General features: G+C 41.6%; 2 protein-coding genes across 2 annotated transcripts; both read right to left on the reverse strand.

Annotated features, from left to right (window-relative positions):
• Window positions 1-3427: 3427 nt before the first annotated feature.
• On the reverse strand, window positions 3428-5623 carry LOC136944731 (urokinase plasminogen activator surface receptor-like). Its single transcript, XM_067238613.1, has 5 exons — window positions 5513-5623; window positions 5145-5261; window positions 4855-5001; window positions 4286-4396; window positions 3428-4120 (listed from the first exon to the last, which is right to left on the reverse strand). Exons 1-5 carry the CDS (start codon window positions 5556-5558, stop codon window positions 3921-3923), a joined length of 621 nt encoding a protein of 206 aa, XP_067094714.1. The 5' UTR covers window positions 5559-5623; the 3' UTR covers window positions 3428-3920.
• A 179-nt stretch (window positions 5624-5802) lies between these two features.
• Window positions 5803-17347, reverse strand: smg9 (SMG9 nonsense mediated mRNA decay factor). Its single transcript, XM_067237886.1, has 14 exons — window positions 17277-17347; window positions 16940-17092; window positions 16776-16850; window positions 16381-16621; window positions 16023-16120; window positions 15657-15769; window positions 15341-15452; window positions 15149-15244; window positions 14876-14961; window positions 11389-11495; window positions 11199-11306; window positions 7776-7901; window positions 7242-7386; window positions 5803-7002 (listed from the first exon to the last, which is right to left on the reverse strand). The coding sequence occupies exons 2-14, from the start codon at window positions 17078-17080 to the stop codon at window positions 6924-6926; spliced, it is 1527 nt and encodes a 508-aa protein (XP_067093987.1). The 5' UTR covers window positions 17081-17092; window positions 17277-17347; the 3' UTR covers window positions 5803-6923.

Raw genomic sequence — 17347 nt, forward strand, 5'->3', positions numbered from 1 at the left:
TGAAATACAGTACATTGTTTCAATCATGGACTGCCGTGAATGTGTACAAAGTACTGATGTAGTGCATATAGTAGGCTACATTTTACTGTACTGTAGACAGTAGAGAATAGTAGTTTTACAGTTTTTCACAATTGTTAACACACAAAAAGCAAAAACTTGGCACAATTTTCACAACCTTAAATTCATGTACCAATTGCTCAACACAATTTGGCACTACTTCACACTCCCTTATCTGCATTAGACTCTGACTTTCCTGTTGTCAAAACACTACACACAATGTTCAGTTGTTGCACACACTTCTCAAGTAAAGTCTCAAAGCATCAACCTACAACACACATTCAAATCTCTAAACACTCAGGTCTGGTGAGCAATTTGCGATCAGGACTGCAGCATAAAAAGGGCCTTGAGCCTCTTAGAACATATCAACAACCAGAGAAGGAGAGGGGTAAGAGTGAGAGGAGGAAGATGAGGACAAGGAAGAGGACAAGGAAGAGGAGGGACAGGATGACAAGGAGGAGGAGGAGGATAAGGAGGTGGAAGAGGAGGACGACAAGAAAAAGGAGGATGAGGAGGAAGAGGAGAAGAAGAAGGAGGAGGAGGAGAAAGAAGAAAGAGAACGGTGATCTCTAATGAGATTCGGGCCACCGTGGTTTGAGCATGAGGGAGGCTGGCCAGAGGGTCCAACAAAATCTCAGCCGCTTCACAGTTGCTGCCATCATTAGAACCTTTAGAATGGAGAACAGGTATGAATTATATTTGCCTTGTGTACTGAAATACTGCATATCAATAGAATACAGTGTGCTCACTGTATTTGTATTTTGCAGGACTGAAAGAGAACCACACCGTGGAGGAAGAACATGCACTTTCACAGCCGAACAGGAGACTGACATTGTGAAAATGGTTTGTGAAAACAACACTATCACACTCCGACAGATACAAACCAGGATCCTGGCTGACCATGCCACATTCAGAAACATGGGGGAATGGAATGCCCCAGGAATGCCATGCGGATGAAACAAGTGTACAGGGTCCTATTCGACTGAAACACAGACCACATCAAAGAGTTACGGCAAGAGTTTGTGCTTGTAAGTCCCATACATTCAGCACTGACACATGCATGTATTGTACCTGTAATCCAATAGTTCCTTTTCTACAGTGTCTCACTGTAGCCCACTGTGTTGACCCATCTGTGTCCATACTATAACTTGCATTACCATGCTGTCTGTTCCAACGGATCCAGGAGCATGACACAGCTAATGAGCTATATGAATACATATTCATTGATGAGGTTGGATTCAACCTGGTGAAGAGGAGGCGCCAGGGCAGAAATGTCATTGGCCAGCGCGCCATTGTTGAGGTCCCCGGCCAGCGTGATGGGAACATCACTTTGTGTGCTGCAATGGGTTGAGCAGGCCCGTTGACAGTACTGTACTGTTCAGAAATAAAACTTATTTTGCCGCATATGTGTGCTGTTTTATGTTTGAAAAAATTAGTCCTACACTGAGACATTTTACAAAAGTTGAAATGGCTCATTCCCCAGAGTCATTCGTATGGTGTGTTCCATTTCTAGAATTGTGTTTTCAATTTTGCACTACTGTGTGCTGTGAATGCTTGGTAGTGTGCAGCAAATGCTTATTGTGTGTACTGTTATGAATGGTATGTGTGTGTCATTTGAAAATATGGCTGTGTGTACCAAATGAGAACACAAGTTGCATTTTGTGAACAGGTAAGAGATTTGATGGCAAAGAGTCATCTTGCAAAGGGAGTGTCAGGTTTAGCATTTTGTGTGTGAGGTTTTCAGTTTTGTGTGTGCAGTTTTGAGAAAGCTGTTATTGTTTTGAGAAACGTGTGTTAACAATTGTGAAAAACTGTAATCTGTGCTCTTGTCGAAATGTCCAAATTACTGTTGCAACAGTATATCTGCTGAGGTTGGGCTGAAGTCTTTGTCCAGCCTTTCTCAATGTTGCCCCATGGTTCACAATATGGTCAACCAATGTTGTTCGAATTTCATTAGATACTGTAAATTTGGCCCTATTCTTCCACGGCCTCAGGTCTACCTCTCCCTTTCCCTACCACTCTTCCTCCATGGGCTCTCCCTCTCATCCTCACTCTCCCTCTTCCTCTTCCTGCAACATTGCCTTCCAATTTTTATGAGGACAGGTACACTGACCTGTTGCCTTTTTCTAGTGCTTACACCTGATTGGTATGTTTACAGTTTAGCACTTTAGTGCTTGTACACCTGACGCCCGTGTTTGATCCATATGTTCACGTGTGGCATTTTACAAGGCAGTGTCTAAAAAAGGCAATGAAGTGACATAATCTTCCATTTCTGTGTCTAATGTAGAAAAGTGTGTTTAGTGATTTGCAAAACACTGTGTGTAGTATTTTGCAAATAGTGTGAGGATGAGAATGTGCTTATAGTTGTGCAGGTCTGGGCTTCTGTTTTGCTCCTTGAGTGTCAGATTTCACTAACTTTGTGTTATATGAAATTTTTGTGTCTAAGCAATCGGAAAAAACTGTAAAAAAAAAATTGTGTAAGCATTTAAAAAAAACTGTAACTAAGGACTGGTGTTTAAGCTTACAACGTCAGTACTAAAAATGATATAGGGTTTTTATGCCTCTTCTGAATATTATTTGTAATTTTACTATGTTACTGAATTGGTTATCCAATAGCTTCGTTGAGGTATCTGCCTTTTGCACAATTTGCCAAGACTTTTGTCCTGACAAACCTGTCAAGTTTGTAAACTATAACTCCTGGTTTGTTGTCATTGGCATCATGTTGTTTCTTTAGAGGACCACAGAAAAACGCTGCTGGCCTGAGTTTCAGTTGCACCTAAAGTATGTCATTGTGTCATCAGTGACACAGTGTTAGAAGATCGCGTTCAAACCAGTTTTTCTCTATCCAGCACTGACATAGAACACCACACAAGCATATCAACCCAAAATTATAACACGTTTCAAACATATGCTTATACTAAGCCAAGCCTGGGCACCAATTAAGTTTGAATAATATTACCTGTGAACCCACTTTCCCTGCACTTGCAAAGTCTTATCCTATCTTAGTTCTAACCAAGCATTGTGTTAATCATATTACCACTTTACATGCTTAGATCTCTTGCCTGTATTCTTTGACTCTTCTTGTGGATTATCCTTACATACCTGTTTGCCTGTCCATGACCCATTGCCTGTTACCTCTACTCTGCCTTTTGGAAACCCTTAATGCCCTGTTTGCTCATTTACGAAGTATAACTTCTTTTTGTTTATAAAAAGTGTTTGTTAACAGAGGGCTCATGTTAAAGTCAAATAGATGCCAATTGTAGATTTTCAAAACATGCCATGGGAGCTTCAGACTATACAGTAGTATTGTTGAATCTGATTCTGAACATGACACTGTTGTTTGTTGCTGTGACTGATAAAGGGGTCAGGGTTAGAACAAATGTGTTTAATTATAAGAGTTTGAGGACAAACATTGTATTTCAAGCTCTGGGAATATGTGGTTCTATTTTGAAATGTATGATTGAACAAAACATTCTCATTGTCATTGTTTAACTACTCTACATAGTTACAAAATGAAGATCTAGATACAGTGCGTGTTCAGATTGCTTCAGTATAGAACACTTTTTGTGGCTAGTCGGGTTATTGGGGAAGGGCGGAGAGAGAGAGGAGGCTGGGGTGTGTTGTGCATTCCAAAGATGGGTGTGGAGAACAAGACATGATGACCAGATCGAGTTCTGTAAAACACACAAAGAAATATCCCCTCGACACCACATTAAGTAAAAGACACAAAACAAAGATGGCAAAGGGATGCGATCATGATGGGGAGGGGTGTTACAGGGCAGAGGATGAGCAGATTGTGAGCACAGAGGAAAGCAGCAGAGAAAGATGGTTGGATGAGGTGAATCATCATTGGACTGTGCTTCTCAGTGGAAGAGGGCGACAGAGAGCAGGGGGGCCACCAGGAGCAGCAGGCTCGCGGCGAGGCTCCGCGCGTCGTTGCACAGGTTGCCTTCACAGCAGTCCAGCTTGAAGCTCATGCCTGGCAGTTGAGCTGACATGGACCCTGTACACAAGCTCTTGCTGGCACATCCCTTCAAGGAAACCTTCTGGCCTGAGTCCTCAGCTACAAGCACAAGAAGAAGCACTGTTATTCCCTCGGTTTACACACACCTGTGCTGTGTACAGACAAAGATGCGAACATCATTTGATATACAGAACAACAAGCACTGCCATGAGTGGAATCAAAAATCTTTGGGAATAATATAGAACCAATCATGTGAAACATTACTTATAGTGGAGATACAGCTATTCTCGTCCCCCAGGCAGTTTAGAGTGTTGAGGCAATCCTTGCCGTTGCATTTGTAGCACTGTTTCCCATTTGGGGTACCACTGGTGGATTCTGTGGAGCAGAAAAAAAAGAAGCACTGAAGTTACCATATTCTATAGACATAGGCGCCGATTTATGTTTTTCTCCGTTGGTGCTTAAAATTTGCATTTCAGAACCTTAGTAAATGGACAGCGACAGACACGAACATACAAGTATATCGGCGCCTATGGCTGTAGACATTGTATAACCGGTGGAAAGTTCTCGTATTGCACGGTTACATGACAATCTTTTTCTCCTTGACTTGAATTCGTCAATAGAATGTCAGATTCCAATTTAGATGAAGACGGTTTATCATGTAGGTGATGCAATATAACAATCATAATAATACTGGTTTACACAATAATAATCATAAAATATTTAATACAAATTGGCCTATAAGGAGTATTTATAAAAAATCATATAATAATAAATAATACATCATATAGATTTAATGTAATGAAAATAATATTGGTTTACACGTAAAGACTAACCTGGGACAGTCTGAGAGTTGCAGAGGTCCGTGGCGCAGCACTTGCTATTTAGCAATGTCCTTGAGATTCCGAAGTTAATTGACCCTGTCAGGCACTCAGCAGGTGCAGCACAGCTCTTCGCCGTCATATCTACGATTTTTGACTCTCCTTGATAGTTATGGAAAACAATTACAGTCATTCAAAACAGGATTTCATTATGTCTGTAATGAAAACCATTTGGCCAATAACCCGTATCCAATATAGGCTACATCATAATAAAATTAAAAGAGTTTCGCATTCAAATATCTGACCCGCGTAAGATGTGACCCTCATTGCTGCACATTGAGTGGAACTGGGACATGTCTTCTGCGTATCCACGCATGATCCCGATGCCCCGGGTACGCACTCGTAACAGTTGAGTGTGAAGGCTAAAATATGGGTGTATCAGAACAGGTTATTTCGGTTATTAGAAACAGCAAATAAATTGACAATAGACCTGTTATAATGAGAATACAAAACAGAAGGCTTGCATCAATGATTGTAGTTGGATTAGGCTACTTTTATTTGGAAATCACATAACCAAAACCTTAGGATAAATCTGCCGTAATAAGTCTAATATATTTTAGCTGAAACTGTATTATAACAGTCTAGGATAGGCTATAGTGTATTTGAGACTTACCTGTGGAAAACAGCGCACATCCAACGAAAAGTACGACGAAATGCATTGTGATGCAAATTGGTTACTCTATGAAAGTCCGACTGAGGCTGGGCGGGTTGAGTTGAAGCATTTAAAGGTGTTTTCTGGGAGTGGTTTATTGTGGGGTCAACACAAAATTAAACGAGAAAAGAAACTTAACTAATTTCTGTGAAATTGATATAGGCCTAGCCTAGGCAGATAGGACATATAACACAGGCCACAATCAACTGAAATGAGACATCAGTACATACTATCTTCAGATCAGTGAATTTTATTACATAAATTAATGTGTTTACTGTCAAAACTGCCTGCACATTGCAAATGTACATGCAAGTGTTGTATGGTGAATTAGGCCTACACTTATGACAACTGGCTCAACCATTGTGCATGTAAGGACTTCTGTTATGTTTGTGGTAGTAAGATAAGTAATCAGAGAACCAATATAGTACATTTTGATCAACATAACTTAAGCAATTTATAACATAGGAAACAGCAGACAAATGAAGGCTACATAATCATTTGCATGAATGTAGCCTACCACAGCATTGGCATCACGCACATGGGCACTATTCCTACCACTTTAGCCTCCTTGGTGGGTTTCTTAAGGCATGGATATAGCGACTGGAACAATGTTCGTGCAAATTTTGTCTCCTCAGTCAGTTATCATGTCGAGAATTATTAGACTATTTTACAGCATTACATAGCACAAAAAAAGACAAACTAATATAAACATAGCAAACACCCCATAGAGTACATAATCATTCCTGGTACATGAAGGGCCAGGGCATCGGCAACCTTAATAGTGATTAAACTTTTCCTCAAAAACCAAAAACACTATTCCAAATCCACCATTAGAATTAATGTAATAAGCTGTAACTAACTATTTGGAGCTCCCTCTGAAAGTTCTTGAAAGGTCCATTCTTGAAAATAATTAGAAAAGAGACACTCAGTTTTCCTAATGAGGCCTTAAAAACTCACAGCATTGTGAAAGCAATTCCGTTTTATTTTGAGGAGGGGGGGGGGGGGGCGGGGACTAGAACTGCATTTCCACTATGCAGTCAATTGTATAAATCACATATTATTCAATCTCTAAGTCAAGTTACTATTACAAACAAGTCTGCCTCAAGCACAGCTGTGAAGCCAGACTTTCTCCTTAGGTTGACACATATCATCCAATCTTGTACTGGATTTTTGTAACCAGGTAGACATCTGCATTTTGTTTCTATTTCCAGACAGCTGGGCACTCACAACACAAGGACTGAAGGACAGCACAAACATCATTAGTCCCAAGGATACAAACGTCACAAACGTTTTTAGACACATGGACTTTGTAAGAAGGCTACTTTCTCCTCTCTTGGCCTCTCGTTGCTTCCAGCCTAATGCAAATGTGGTGCTAGGAGAGCAGGCGGCTGTACTCTGAAAGAGCAGATGACTTCTTCACCCCATCCCAGATACGAGCAGCATAGTGAAACCTGCAACCACAACAGCCTTACTTCCACACGTTCCAGTGACACGTAATTTCATCGGATAGATTATCTTTTGTAAATGTACAGACTATTAGTCACATTACAACTTGTCTTTTTGGAGAAGAAAGTGCCAATCTTGAGGGATTCAAATCTTGCACAATTGTACTTATTGTACTTGCACATATATTGTAATTATTTTAGTAAATGCAGTGTAAACACATTGTATCACCCCTGCCTGTCCTTACCAATTCTTCTCAGTGAGAATGGTGTGTGAGAGCTGAGAGCGAGACATGGCAAGTATTTGGCTGCGGAGCTTGGAGACCAGTGAGGAGAAGGCAGGGTGTCCTCGATAACCTGGGAGTAGGGAGAAGAGGGGGGGAGCCCCGGATCCTAAAACAAACACACAGATCAGCAGGCAAGCAAGGAACATGACAACATTGTAGGGTAGATGATAGCCCAACTGTAAATTTTAACTTTATAATTATACTTATCACAGTTATCCAAAAGTTATAGTTCTCAAGTACAATGTGGACGGCCCTTCAGCCATGACTATGGCGTGAGCAAAAGCTTTTAAAAGAGGAGTGGACAGACAAATATGCCTTTATCCTTCCAGCAGCATGTGTCAGTACTTTGTTCAATAGCTGTAGGGCCTACATATAAATGAATTACACCCCAAATCATCAAGAACGTTAGACATTTTAATGGTTTGGACATTTTGGGGGGAGAAGATGTTAGTCAATGGACCTCTTTGAATTTTAATTATGCACCCCTGCTCCAACCTGTTTTCGTCAGGGAATCATCCCCCTCGTTCTCTTGCAGGGGGAGCAGGAACAGGTTGACCTCAGTCTCCAGGTAATCCCTCCCCAGGCCAGGAAAGATGTTACAGTCCAGCATGGACAATGTGCCTGCAACCAAACAGACCTAGATTGACCCACAGAACACTAAGCCTTCCAATGGAAAACTGTGAAATCTTTATTGCTGTATGCGTGTGACAGACAGAGTATAGAGTTCTTTGCCATCTGTCAAAGTGCATCCATACTAATGGTGCTTTTCCACTGCAGGGTACCAGCTAGACTGGACTAGCTTTTTGTAGTTTTCCATCAGGCAAATGTGGTACCTACTACTTTGTACCTTTTGGAACCTCTTCATCGAGGACATCCTGCTCAAACCCGCCATTTTTAAATAGCCAAACTATTATTATAGTGGCCGATACGAGCGCTGCCTATAATGGCGGCCACAACTTTTATAATTAATCGGATAACTCTGGAAACCATTGTATTTTGCATGGTGTTCAGCTCCCAAATGCACTATTGCACTATATATTTTCTTAATTTTATCTTATTGAATATTTTATGTTGTATAGTATTACAAATATTTGCAACCCCAATTCCAGAAAAGTTGGGACGTTGTGTAAAATGTAATAAAAAAAACAGAAAACAAATTATTTACATATCTCTATTTACATAAACCCATTCTGTTATTCAAAATAGAACATATACATGTCAAATGTTTAAACTGATGAAATGTACAATTTTCAGGAAAAAAATCGGTAATTTTGAATTTGATGGCAGCAACACGTCTCAAAGTTGGGACGGGGGAAATAAAAAGTAAGTATTACTAAAAATAAAACAGCTGGAGGAACATTTTGCAACTAACTAGGTTAATTGCAAACAGGTCCAGTAACATGATTGGGTATAAAAAAAAGTATATTAGAGAGGCAGTCTCTCAGAAGTAAAGATGAGCATAGGTTCACCAATCTGCGAAAACTTGCATCTACATATTGTGGAACCATTTCAGAATAATGTTTCTCAACGTAAAATTGCAAAGACTTTGAATATATCATCATCAACAGTAAATAATATAATACAATTATTCTGAGAATCTGGAGAAATCTCTATCTGTAAGGGACATGGGGGAAAATAAATTCTGCATGGCTGTGATCTTCAGGCACTCAGGCGGCACTGCATAAAAAACAGGCATGATTCCGTAATGGAAATCATTGCAGGGGCTCAGAAACACCTCCAGAACTCATTGTCTGTGAACATAGTTTGCTGTGCCATCCACAAATGCAGGTTAAAGCTCTATCATGCAAAGAAGAAGCCACATGTGAACATGATCCAGAAACACTGCCATCTTCTACATTTACATTTACATTTAGTCATTTAGCAGACGCTCTTATCCAGAGCGACTTACAGTAAGTACAGGGACATTCCCCCGAGGCAAGTAGGGTGAAGTGCCTTGCCCAAGGACACAACGTCATGTGGCATGGCCGGGAGTCGAACCAGCGACCTTCTGGTTACTAGCCCGATTCTCTAACCGCTCAGCCACCTGACTCCCCGAAAAATGGTTCAACAACAGCTTTCATTTACATTCCATTTACATTTAGCAGACGCTCTTGTCCAGAGCGACTTACAGTAATTACAGGGACATTCCCCCGAGGCAAGTAGGGTGAAGTGCCTTGCCCAAGGACACAACGTCATTTTGCACGGCCGGGAATCGAACCAGCGACCTTCTGATTACTAGCCCGATTCTTTAACCGCTCAGCCACCTGACTCCCTCATCTTCTCTGGGCTCATTTGAAATGGACTGAGGCAAAGTGGCAAAACGGTTCTGTGGTCAAACAAATTGAAATTTGACATTCTTTTTGTAAACCTCGGACACTGCGTCCTCGGGACTAAAGAGGAGAGGGACCAATCGGCTTGTTATCAGTGCTCAGTTCAAAAGCCTGCATGGTATGGGGGTGCATTAGTGCCTACAGAATGGTCCGCTTGTACATCTGGAAAGGCAACATCAATGCTGAAAGGTATATACAGGTTTTAGAGCAACATTTGCTTGCATCCAGGCAACATATTTTTCAGAGAAGGCCTTGCATATTTCAGGAAGACGATGTTAAACCACATCCTGCATCTGTTACAACTGCATGGCTTCATAATAGAAGAGTCTGGGTGCTGAACTGCCCTGCCTGCAGTCCAGACCTTTCACCAGTTAAAAACATTTGGTGGATCATGAAACTAAAAATATGACTAAGAAGACCGAGGACCATTGAGCAGCAAGAATCCTGTATCAGACACAAAAGGGACAACATTCCTCTCCCATAACTCCAGCATCTGGTCTCCGTTCCCAGACAGATACAGACTGTTGTTAAAAGAAGAGGGGACGCTACACAGTGGTAAACATGGCCTTGTCCTAACTTTTTTGAGACGTGTTGCTGCCATCAAATTCAAAATTACCTTATTTTTTCCTTAGAATTGTACATTTCATCAGTTTAAACAATAGACATGTTTTATATGTTCTATTGTGAATAACATAATGGGTTTAGGAGATTTGTAAATCATTGTATTCCGTTTTTTTTTTTTTACGTCCCAACTTTTCTGGAATTGGGGTTGTAGACCCCATAGGGCTCTGCCCTCCTATGTACTTCAACGTACGCTCAATTTTATGTACGCTCAATTTTAATTTAGCTTATGTACTCCATCTGGGCTTTCGGTACATTAGTCGGATTTCTCAGATCAAATTTTAACAGGTCCAATCAGCGAACAGAGGGAGTGGCTGAGAACGATGACAATGTTGTGCGCTAGTTTGAGTTGTAGTTCCGTAATGGCGGCGGAGAAAGATGTAAGCAAAGCCATTCGGTTCGTTGTGGCAACGCTGCCGAATATCCAGAAGTTAAAGCCGGAGCAAGAACAATCTTTGCTGAGTTTTGTTGGTGGCCATGATGTTGTGGCCCTCCTCCCCACAGTGTTCAGGAAAAGTTTGATTTTCCAGCTAGCTCCGTTAGTGGTGAAGGAGTTGGCTAAGGCAAACGCTAGCGATTGGTTATGGCAGATCCAATAGTTTTAAACTTCAACAGAGTACCCGCCTTCAAGGAAGTTAACACTTGTCAATGGAGCGAGCCCAGACTCTCTGTACAAATGAAATGTACGAGAGTCTAGGACCAGGCTAGTTGTAGACTGCGTTTAGAATTATTTAGACTGTTGTACATTTTCTACTTTTTCTTACGTCTTTATCGTATGAACCTTCCTGCCACAGTGAATTTCTTGTTTGTGTAAAACTCAAATGGCGAATAAAGCTTATTCTGATTGGAATGCTGTAGCCCTCCCCCCCATTATGTTAGAGCCATATACAAAGAAAATGCCCCCTGTGGAAACCAAATGCCCGTCCATTTGATTGGTTCTGGATATGAGCGTGGTTAGGTGTCTAACCTTTGTATTTGAGGTGGGAGTGGGCCATCAGCTTGTCCACCGTCATGTGCATCTTCTTCAGGTTCAGGGGACAGAACTCGTCTCGTCGAGATTTATTCTGCAGGAAAACTAAAAAAAAAAAAAAGAGTAAAACAAGTATTCTGTGCGGTCCTTCATGCATTGTGTGTGTGTATATGTGTGTGTGTGTCACCTATGTGGGGGTAGTATTCAGATCCTTCGTCGCTTCCGGAAGCACTCGTGCTGTCGTGGTTTGCTGATGGTGTGGAAGGTTTTAACATCTCTGCAGTCTGAAGGAACCTGCTCAGAGCAGCACACAAAACAACATGATTACAACACACTAGCGCACACACACTCACAACATCTGGTACAGCACATCGAGTTACCTGACATCATATACCGTATTTTCTGCACTATAGGGCGCACTGGATTATAAGGTGCACTGTCAATGAATGGTCTATTTTCGATCTTTTTTCATATATAAAGCGCACCGGACTATAAGGCGCATTAAGCGAAAAATATATATATATTATGGTGAAGCACAGTATGTATTACTCCGCGACGCTCCTGACTACGGTAGCCGTAATTCTGCAAGCGGTGCGGCTTTGTAGTTTACCAAAGTCGTACTAAAACATTTTGACAGCGCCGTGTACCACACAAAATCGCTTCGAGGTCAGTAAGCACAACCAGAATTAATCCATAATCGACTGTCGTTTGAGAAAATTAAAGGCTTTTAAGTGCGCCTTATAGTCCGGAAAATACGGTATATTATATTAGTGTGTATTAGTGTGTGTGTATATATGTGTATATATATACATACACATATATATATACAAACAGCACCAGTCAAAAGTTTGGACACATTTTCCCATATTATACAGTATTAGTGTATATATGGTGAGGTAAATTTTGATCCGCTGCTGATTTTGTAACTGCAAATGATTGTGCAAATGCAAAAGGGGTAAAACATGTATTATATATATATATAATATGTGTATATAAAAAGTCTACACACCCTGTTAAAATGCCAGTTTTTTGTGATGTAAAAAAATGACGCAAAGATAAATAATGTCAGAACTTTTTCCACCTTTAATGTGACCTATAATTTGAACAATTCAATTGAAAAACAAACTGAAATCTTTGAGAAAAACAAAAAACAATAACCTGGTTGCATAAGTGTGCACACCCTTAAACTAATACTTTGTTGAAGCACCTTTTGATTGTATTACAGAACTCAGGGCCTCATGTACTAACGCTTTTGCGCCCACTTCAGGCGTATTTGTTTTGCAATTTGCGCGTAAAAGCATGGCGAGATATGTACAAACATGCCGCACTGAGGTAAAAGCGCAGACTGCCTGTCGCGGGAACTGAAAATGGCAAATTGCGTTTTTCCATGTCATGCATATGCATTCAAGGGAGGGTCAAGGGGAAAGTGGGAGTTTCCCATAAAGAGATGGGAGGGGATGCGTAAACCGCCTGTGAAAGCGCACCTCTATTTTGCGATGACAATTCTCCGCCTGTTAAAAGCAGGCGTAAACCAGGATGCGCATATGCCTCCTGGTGAAATGGCAGCCGTAACGCGAGCAAGATCAAGACATAGGCCAAAGGATTTTTGCCACAAGCGTCACACTTTTTGAGTTGAGTGAACACGAAATCATTACGCGTTACAGATTAAGCAGCCATGCAATATTACAGTCACTGGAAGAAATCAAAGATTACATCGAATCTCCGACTCAGCGTTCACATTCCTTTCCTGCAGTTGTTAAACTCCTCGCTACATTACAAATATTGGCATCAGGATCACTTCAAACAGTCATCGCTGTTTTGACTTTGGTGGCTGATCCATGATAGAAAGAGATAAGGAGGTCCATTCAATTGCGCGTTTAAATGCTTGCAATGTACGGTATAGTGGGCGGAGAAAGGCACTGATTACCCGATGACCTGCAGGTTTCGTGCGCAATCTGCGGGTTGGCCATGGCGCTAATAACGCTACGTTTGCAAATGTACGTACATGAGGCCCACAGTCTTTTGGGGTAGGAGTCTATTAGCATGGCACATCTTGACTTGGCAATATTTTCCCACTCTTCTTTGCAAAAGCGCTCCAAATCAGTCAGATTGCGAGGACATCTCCTGTGCACAGCCCTTCAGATCATCCCACAGATGTTCAATTGGATTCAGGTCTGGGCTCTGGCTGGGCCATTCCAAAAAGTTAATCTTCTTCTGGTGAAGCCATGCTTTGGTGGATTTGGATGTGTGCTTTGGGTCATTGTCGTGCTGAAAGGTGAACTTCCTCTTCATCTTCAGCAACAGAAACCTGAAGGTTTTGTGCCAAAATGTCCTGGTATTTGGAACTGTTCATAATTCCCTCCACCCTTATTAAGGCCCCGGTTCCTGCTGATGATGCCACCTACTGATTCCTGCTGATGATGCCACCACCATGCTTCACTGTGGGTATGGTGGTCTTTGGGTGATGTGCAGTGTTGTTTTTGCGCCAAACATACCTTTTGGAATTATGGCAAAAAAGTTCAACCTTGGTTTCATCAGACCATAACACCTTTTCCCACATGCTTTTGGGAGACTTGATGTTGATTTTGCAAACTTCAGCCGGGCTTGGATGTTTTTCTTCGAAAGTAAAAGCTTCCGTCTTGCCTCCCTGACCAGTTTTCTCCTTGTCTTTTCATCAATTTTGGAGGGACATCCAGTTCTTGGTAATGTCTCTGTTGTGCCATATGTTCTCCACTTGATTATGACTGTCTTCACTGTGTTCCATGGTATATGTAATGGGAGTCAGGTGGCTGAGCGGTTAGGGAATCGGGCTAGTAATCTGAAGGTTGCCAGTTCGATTCCTGGCCATGCCAAATGACATTGTGTCCTTGGGCAAGGCACTTCACCCTACTTGCCTCGGGGGAATGTCCCTGTACTTACTGTAAGTCGCTCTGGATAAGAGCGTCTGCTAAATGACAAAATGTAAATGTAATGCTTTGGAAATTCTTTTATACCCTTCTCCTGACTTATATCTTTCAACAATGAGATCCCTCTGATGCTTTGAAAGCTCTCTGCAGACCATGGCTTTTGCTCTGAGATGCAACTAAGAACATTTCTGGAAAATCTTACTGGAACAGCTGACATTTATTTGTGATTAATCTGAGTCACTTTAAATGATGACAGGTGGCATTTAGATCATCTATTAACATGTCTTTCTTGTTCTTCAACAAGGCCAAGGACTCACACTGACTTTGACACTATCTGCACAATGACACCTTGCCATATTTGCACTATATTGCCCTATTTGTATTTCTATATCATAGCTATTTTATATGTTATTTTATTCTAAATTCTTTACATACTTTAGCCCCTTAGTATTAGTTAAATGTTGTACCTTCAGTATTAGTTAGACTTGTACACTACTTATTTAAGATTCCTATATGTTGGATGTATGCACCTTCCTGTCAAAGTAAATTCCTTGTCTGTGCAAACTTTCATGGCGAATAACCCTTTCTGATTCTGAAAGCATTCTTACTTTACAGCATGGTCAGCAGGAGCACATTTTGTTGGTGCTATAAAGTTAATTCTCCCTACCTGGCCTTGAATCCCTTCTTCACATGACCATTATTCACCTCAATTATTTAAAATATGGAACAGTCATTTCCTTTGGCAGGCTATTGCTCATCTGCAGTTACTTGTAAAGGTTGATGTCAGTAAACCAGTCTTGAACAACGACGACCACATGGCAGATGGTGAACAGGAAGGCAGTGATCTGAAGAGACTGTCAGAGAAAACAGGTTGGAAAATTAGTTTGACGTACCACACATGTACAAAAACACTTTTTGTCAGGATCAAGGATTCATACTCTCAGAAATGGAAAGTCACATTTTGTTACACGTTCCTGGCCATGGTCAAAGTCAAGAAGATTTTACTTGATGCTTACTGCCCCCTGCTGAGCAACTCCTTACCTGCATCTCGACGTATGTGTGAGGGAGGTTGTACTCTGGAGGCAACTTGCGATCGTTGTTGATCAGATGATCCAGGATAGAAGGGCTGAGGATGGGCTGAAGGTTACAAAAGAAAGTGAAGCTCAGTTAAAACCATGGCTAACATGTAAAAAGATGGATATTGTCCATTCTTCAGTAATACCTAAATCTGACCTGTGTGTCCAGGAAGATGACTCTCTCCTGGGTTATGAAGAAGTCAATCCCAGTGCTCTGGTTCCCTCCTCTCTCTTTGATTTCCTGAGATTGGGCTCTGAACACATACCCTCTACACACAACACAGACACACACACACAATGAGCTGCAGGTGGAACAAACTCACTAGACTAACACACAACAGTCCAGCTCTGCCACCGAGAACCTTTATATCTATTTATCCTGTCTTATCTTATTCATGTTATGTTTTGATTTATCATATGATTCACATGTTCTTATAGAGCACAGCAAAATAGACTGTTCATGTTCAACAGACCTTTGGTCTTCCTCAGGTGTGTTGGCTGACAGGAGAGACATGATGGTGGATTTTCCTGTTCCCTGCAAGCCAATGACTCCCACTACCAGCATATCTGTCTGGTCCCTAAGATACTGTACCACAACAGTGAACATTATCTCTGATCATAGTGGAATATGTGAAACATCTGCCTAAATATATTTATTATGTATTAAATGTACACATGCAAAGTACATTTGACATTAAATACTCCTAAACATGTAATAAATGTAGAGAATACATCTACTTATTCTCCCAATAATCCAAGATTAATTCCGATCCAGTGGCACATAAGCACCCCTCACCTTATCAGTGCAGATATGCCACTTAATCTGATGACTCACTCACCTCCATAGCACTGTCACACCAGTTCATCTGATCGTCTACCAGCTTGATGCTGTGTTTCATCTTTTCCGGAGGAAGGAGTTTGGTCTGGCCAATCACCGCTGTAAAGTCGTAGGCTACACATAACTGTTCGTGATCAACGATCAATGCTCAAATGGGTCACTGTTCTATGTTGCATGATTATCATTTTTTAAATGCTGAAGGGCCCGGCTGTGCAGCATACGTTCATCCAGAAAGATTACTCATTACAAATCTGGAGGTTCCTAAAAACAATGGAAGGGTATAGCTTGGTTGGTTTTTAATAGTTAGTAAGTGCACCTGAAGCCCTAGACCTTTGGGAAACTGGGGTTTGTTGACTCACGGTCCACAGTGCTGCTTGATGCAGCAGCTGCAGCAGCCATGCCTCTGTTTTGGATCTGGTACACAGGCTGGGTTGGCCGCTGTCCCTCCCTCTCAAGCTTGGAGGGCCCTGAGCTGGAGGCTAGCGGGTTCACCTCTGGAGGAGTACCCGGCTTCCCTCCGTCGTCTCTGGCTTTGAAGAGTACGATCGGTTTCTCCATGGCTGGCACCCCACTGATAGGGACACTCTGAGTTGGTTTAGACTGGCGGTGGGGGGAGTCAGAGAATAATCTGATCATAAGGTAGGCCTAATTATTACCAATGTATATCAATTTGACTATGGACAACTCCATATGTAGAGATCGAGAACCATATGTATTAGCTCAGTGACTGGGCTGTCCTGAATGACTGGCATACCCTTTCTCCAGGAGGTTTTGCCAGAATGATGGGAGTCTTCTGCAGGTGTGGTCCTGGAGCCTCCTCACTACCATCCTTCAGTAATTAACAGATAATACTGTTGCCTTTAGTAAACAATATGAGTGTACCGCAATGCATAATTTAAAAAGATACGTCAGCCGTACCCTGCGTTCTCTTGGGACATATTCTCTGTCGCGACTGGGTCCGGATAGGTTTTGTCCTGGGGGTCCATCCCTGTCCCGACGTCGCCTTCTTCTCCTTCCTTGTCCATACATACCAGGTTGACTGTGACCAGATTCTGACATCTTGACCTAGACCTCAAATGAAAGGAAATATCACATGTCGTTGACGTTGGTTGGTACTGTAGTGACTGTTTGGAATTTCGTTTCACAACACACATATAGCTAGTGTCTCCAAACAAACGTGTTCACCGGATACAAAGCTTGCAAAGGTTTGAAAGCTATAACGCCATTCAGCTAGCTGACTGTCTAGCATACTTACTTTAATTTATGCCAAGATAGATTAATACACAAACGAGTTTAGTTTGAGTTGAGTCTCTGAAAAATATGCGC

This window comes from Osmerus mordax, chromosome 6 (assembly GCF_038355195.1).
Source record: "Osmerus mordax isolate fOsmMor3 chromosome 6, fOsmMor3.pri, whole genome shotgun sequence".
Taxonomy (NCBI): Eukaryota; Metazoa; Chordata; class Actinopteri; order Osmeriformes; family Osmeridae; genus Osmerus; species Osmerus mordax.

Bases quoted from the DNA above. Each gene is read 5' to 3' on its own strand.
- LOC136944731 (XM_067238613.1), bottom strand. From the start codon at position 5,558: ATGCATTTCGTCGTACTTTTCGTTGGATGTGCGCTGTTTTCCACAG. The intron at 5,002-5,144 runs GTCAGATATTTG...ATAACTATCAAG, and splicing joins GAGGGTCACATCTTACGCGG to GAGAGTCAAAAATCGTAGAT. The intron at 4,397-4,854 runs GTTAGTCTTTAC...TCTGCTCCACAG, and splicing joins CAACTCTCAGACTGTCCCAG to AATCCACCAGTGGTACCCCA.
- smg9 (XM_067237886.1), bottom strand. From the start codon at position 17,080: ATGTCAGAATCTGGTCACAGTCAACCTGGTATGTATGGACAAGGAAGG. The intron at 16,851-16,939 runs GTACGGCTGACG...TAATTACTGAAG, and splicing joins ATGTCCCAAGAGAACGCAGG to GATGGTAGTGAGGAGGCTCC. The intron at 11,496-14,875 runs GTAACTGCAGAT...TGCTCTGAGCAG, and splicing joins ACTGACATCAACCTTTACAA to GTTCCTTCAGACTGCAGAGA.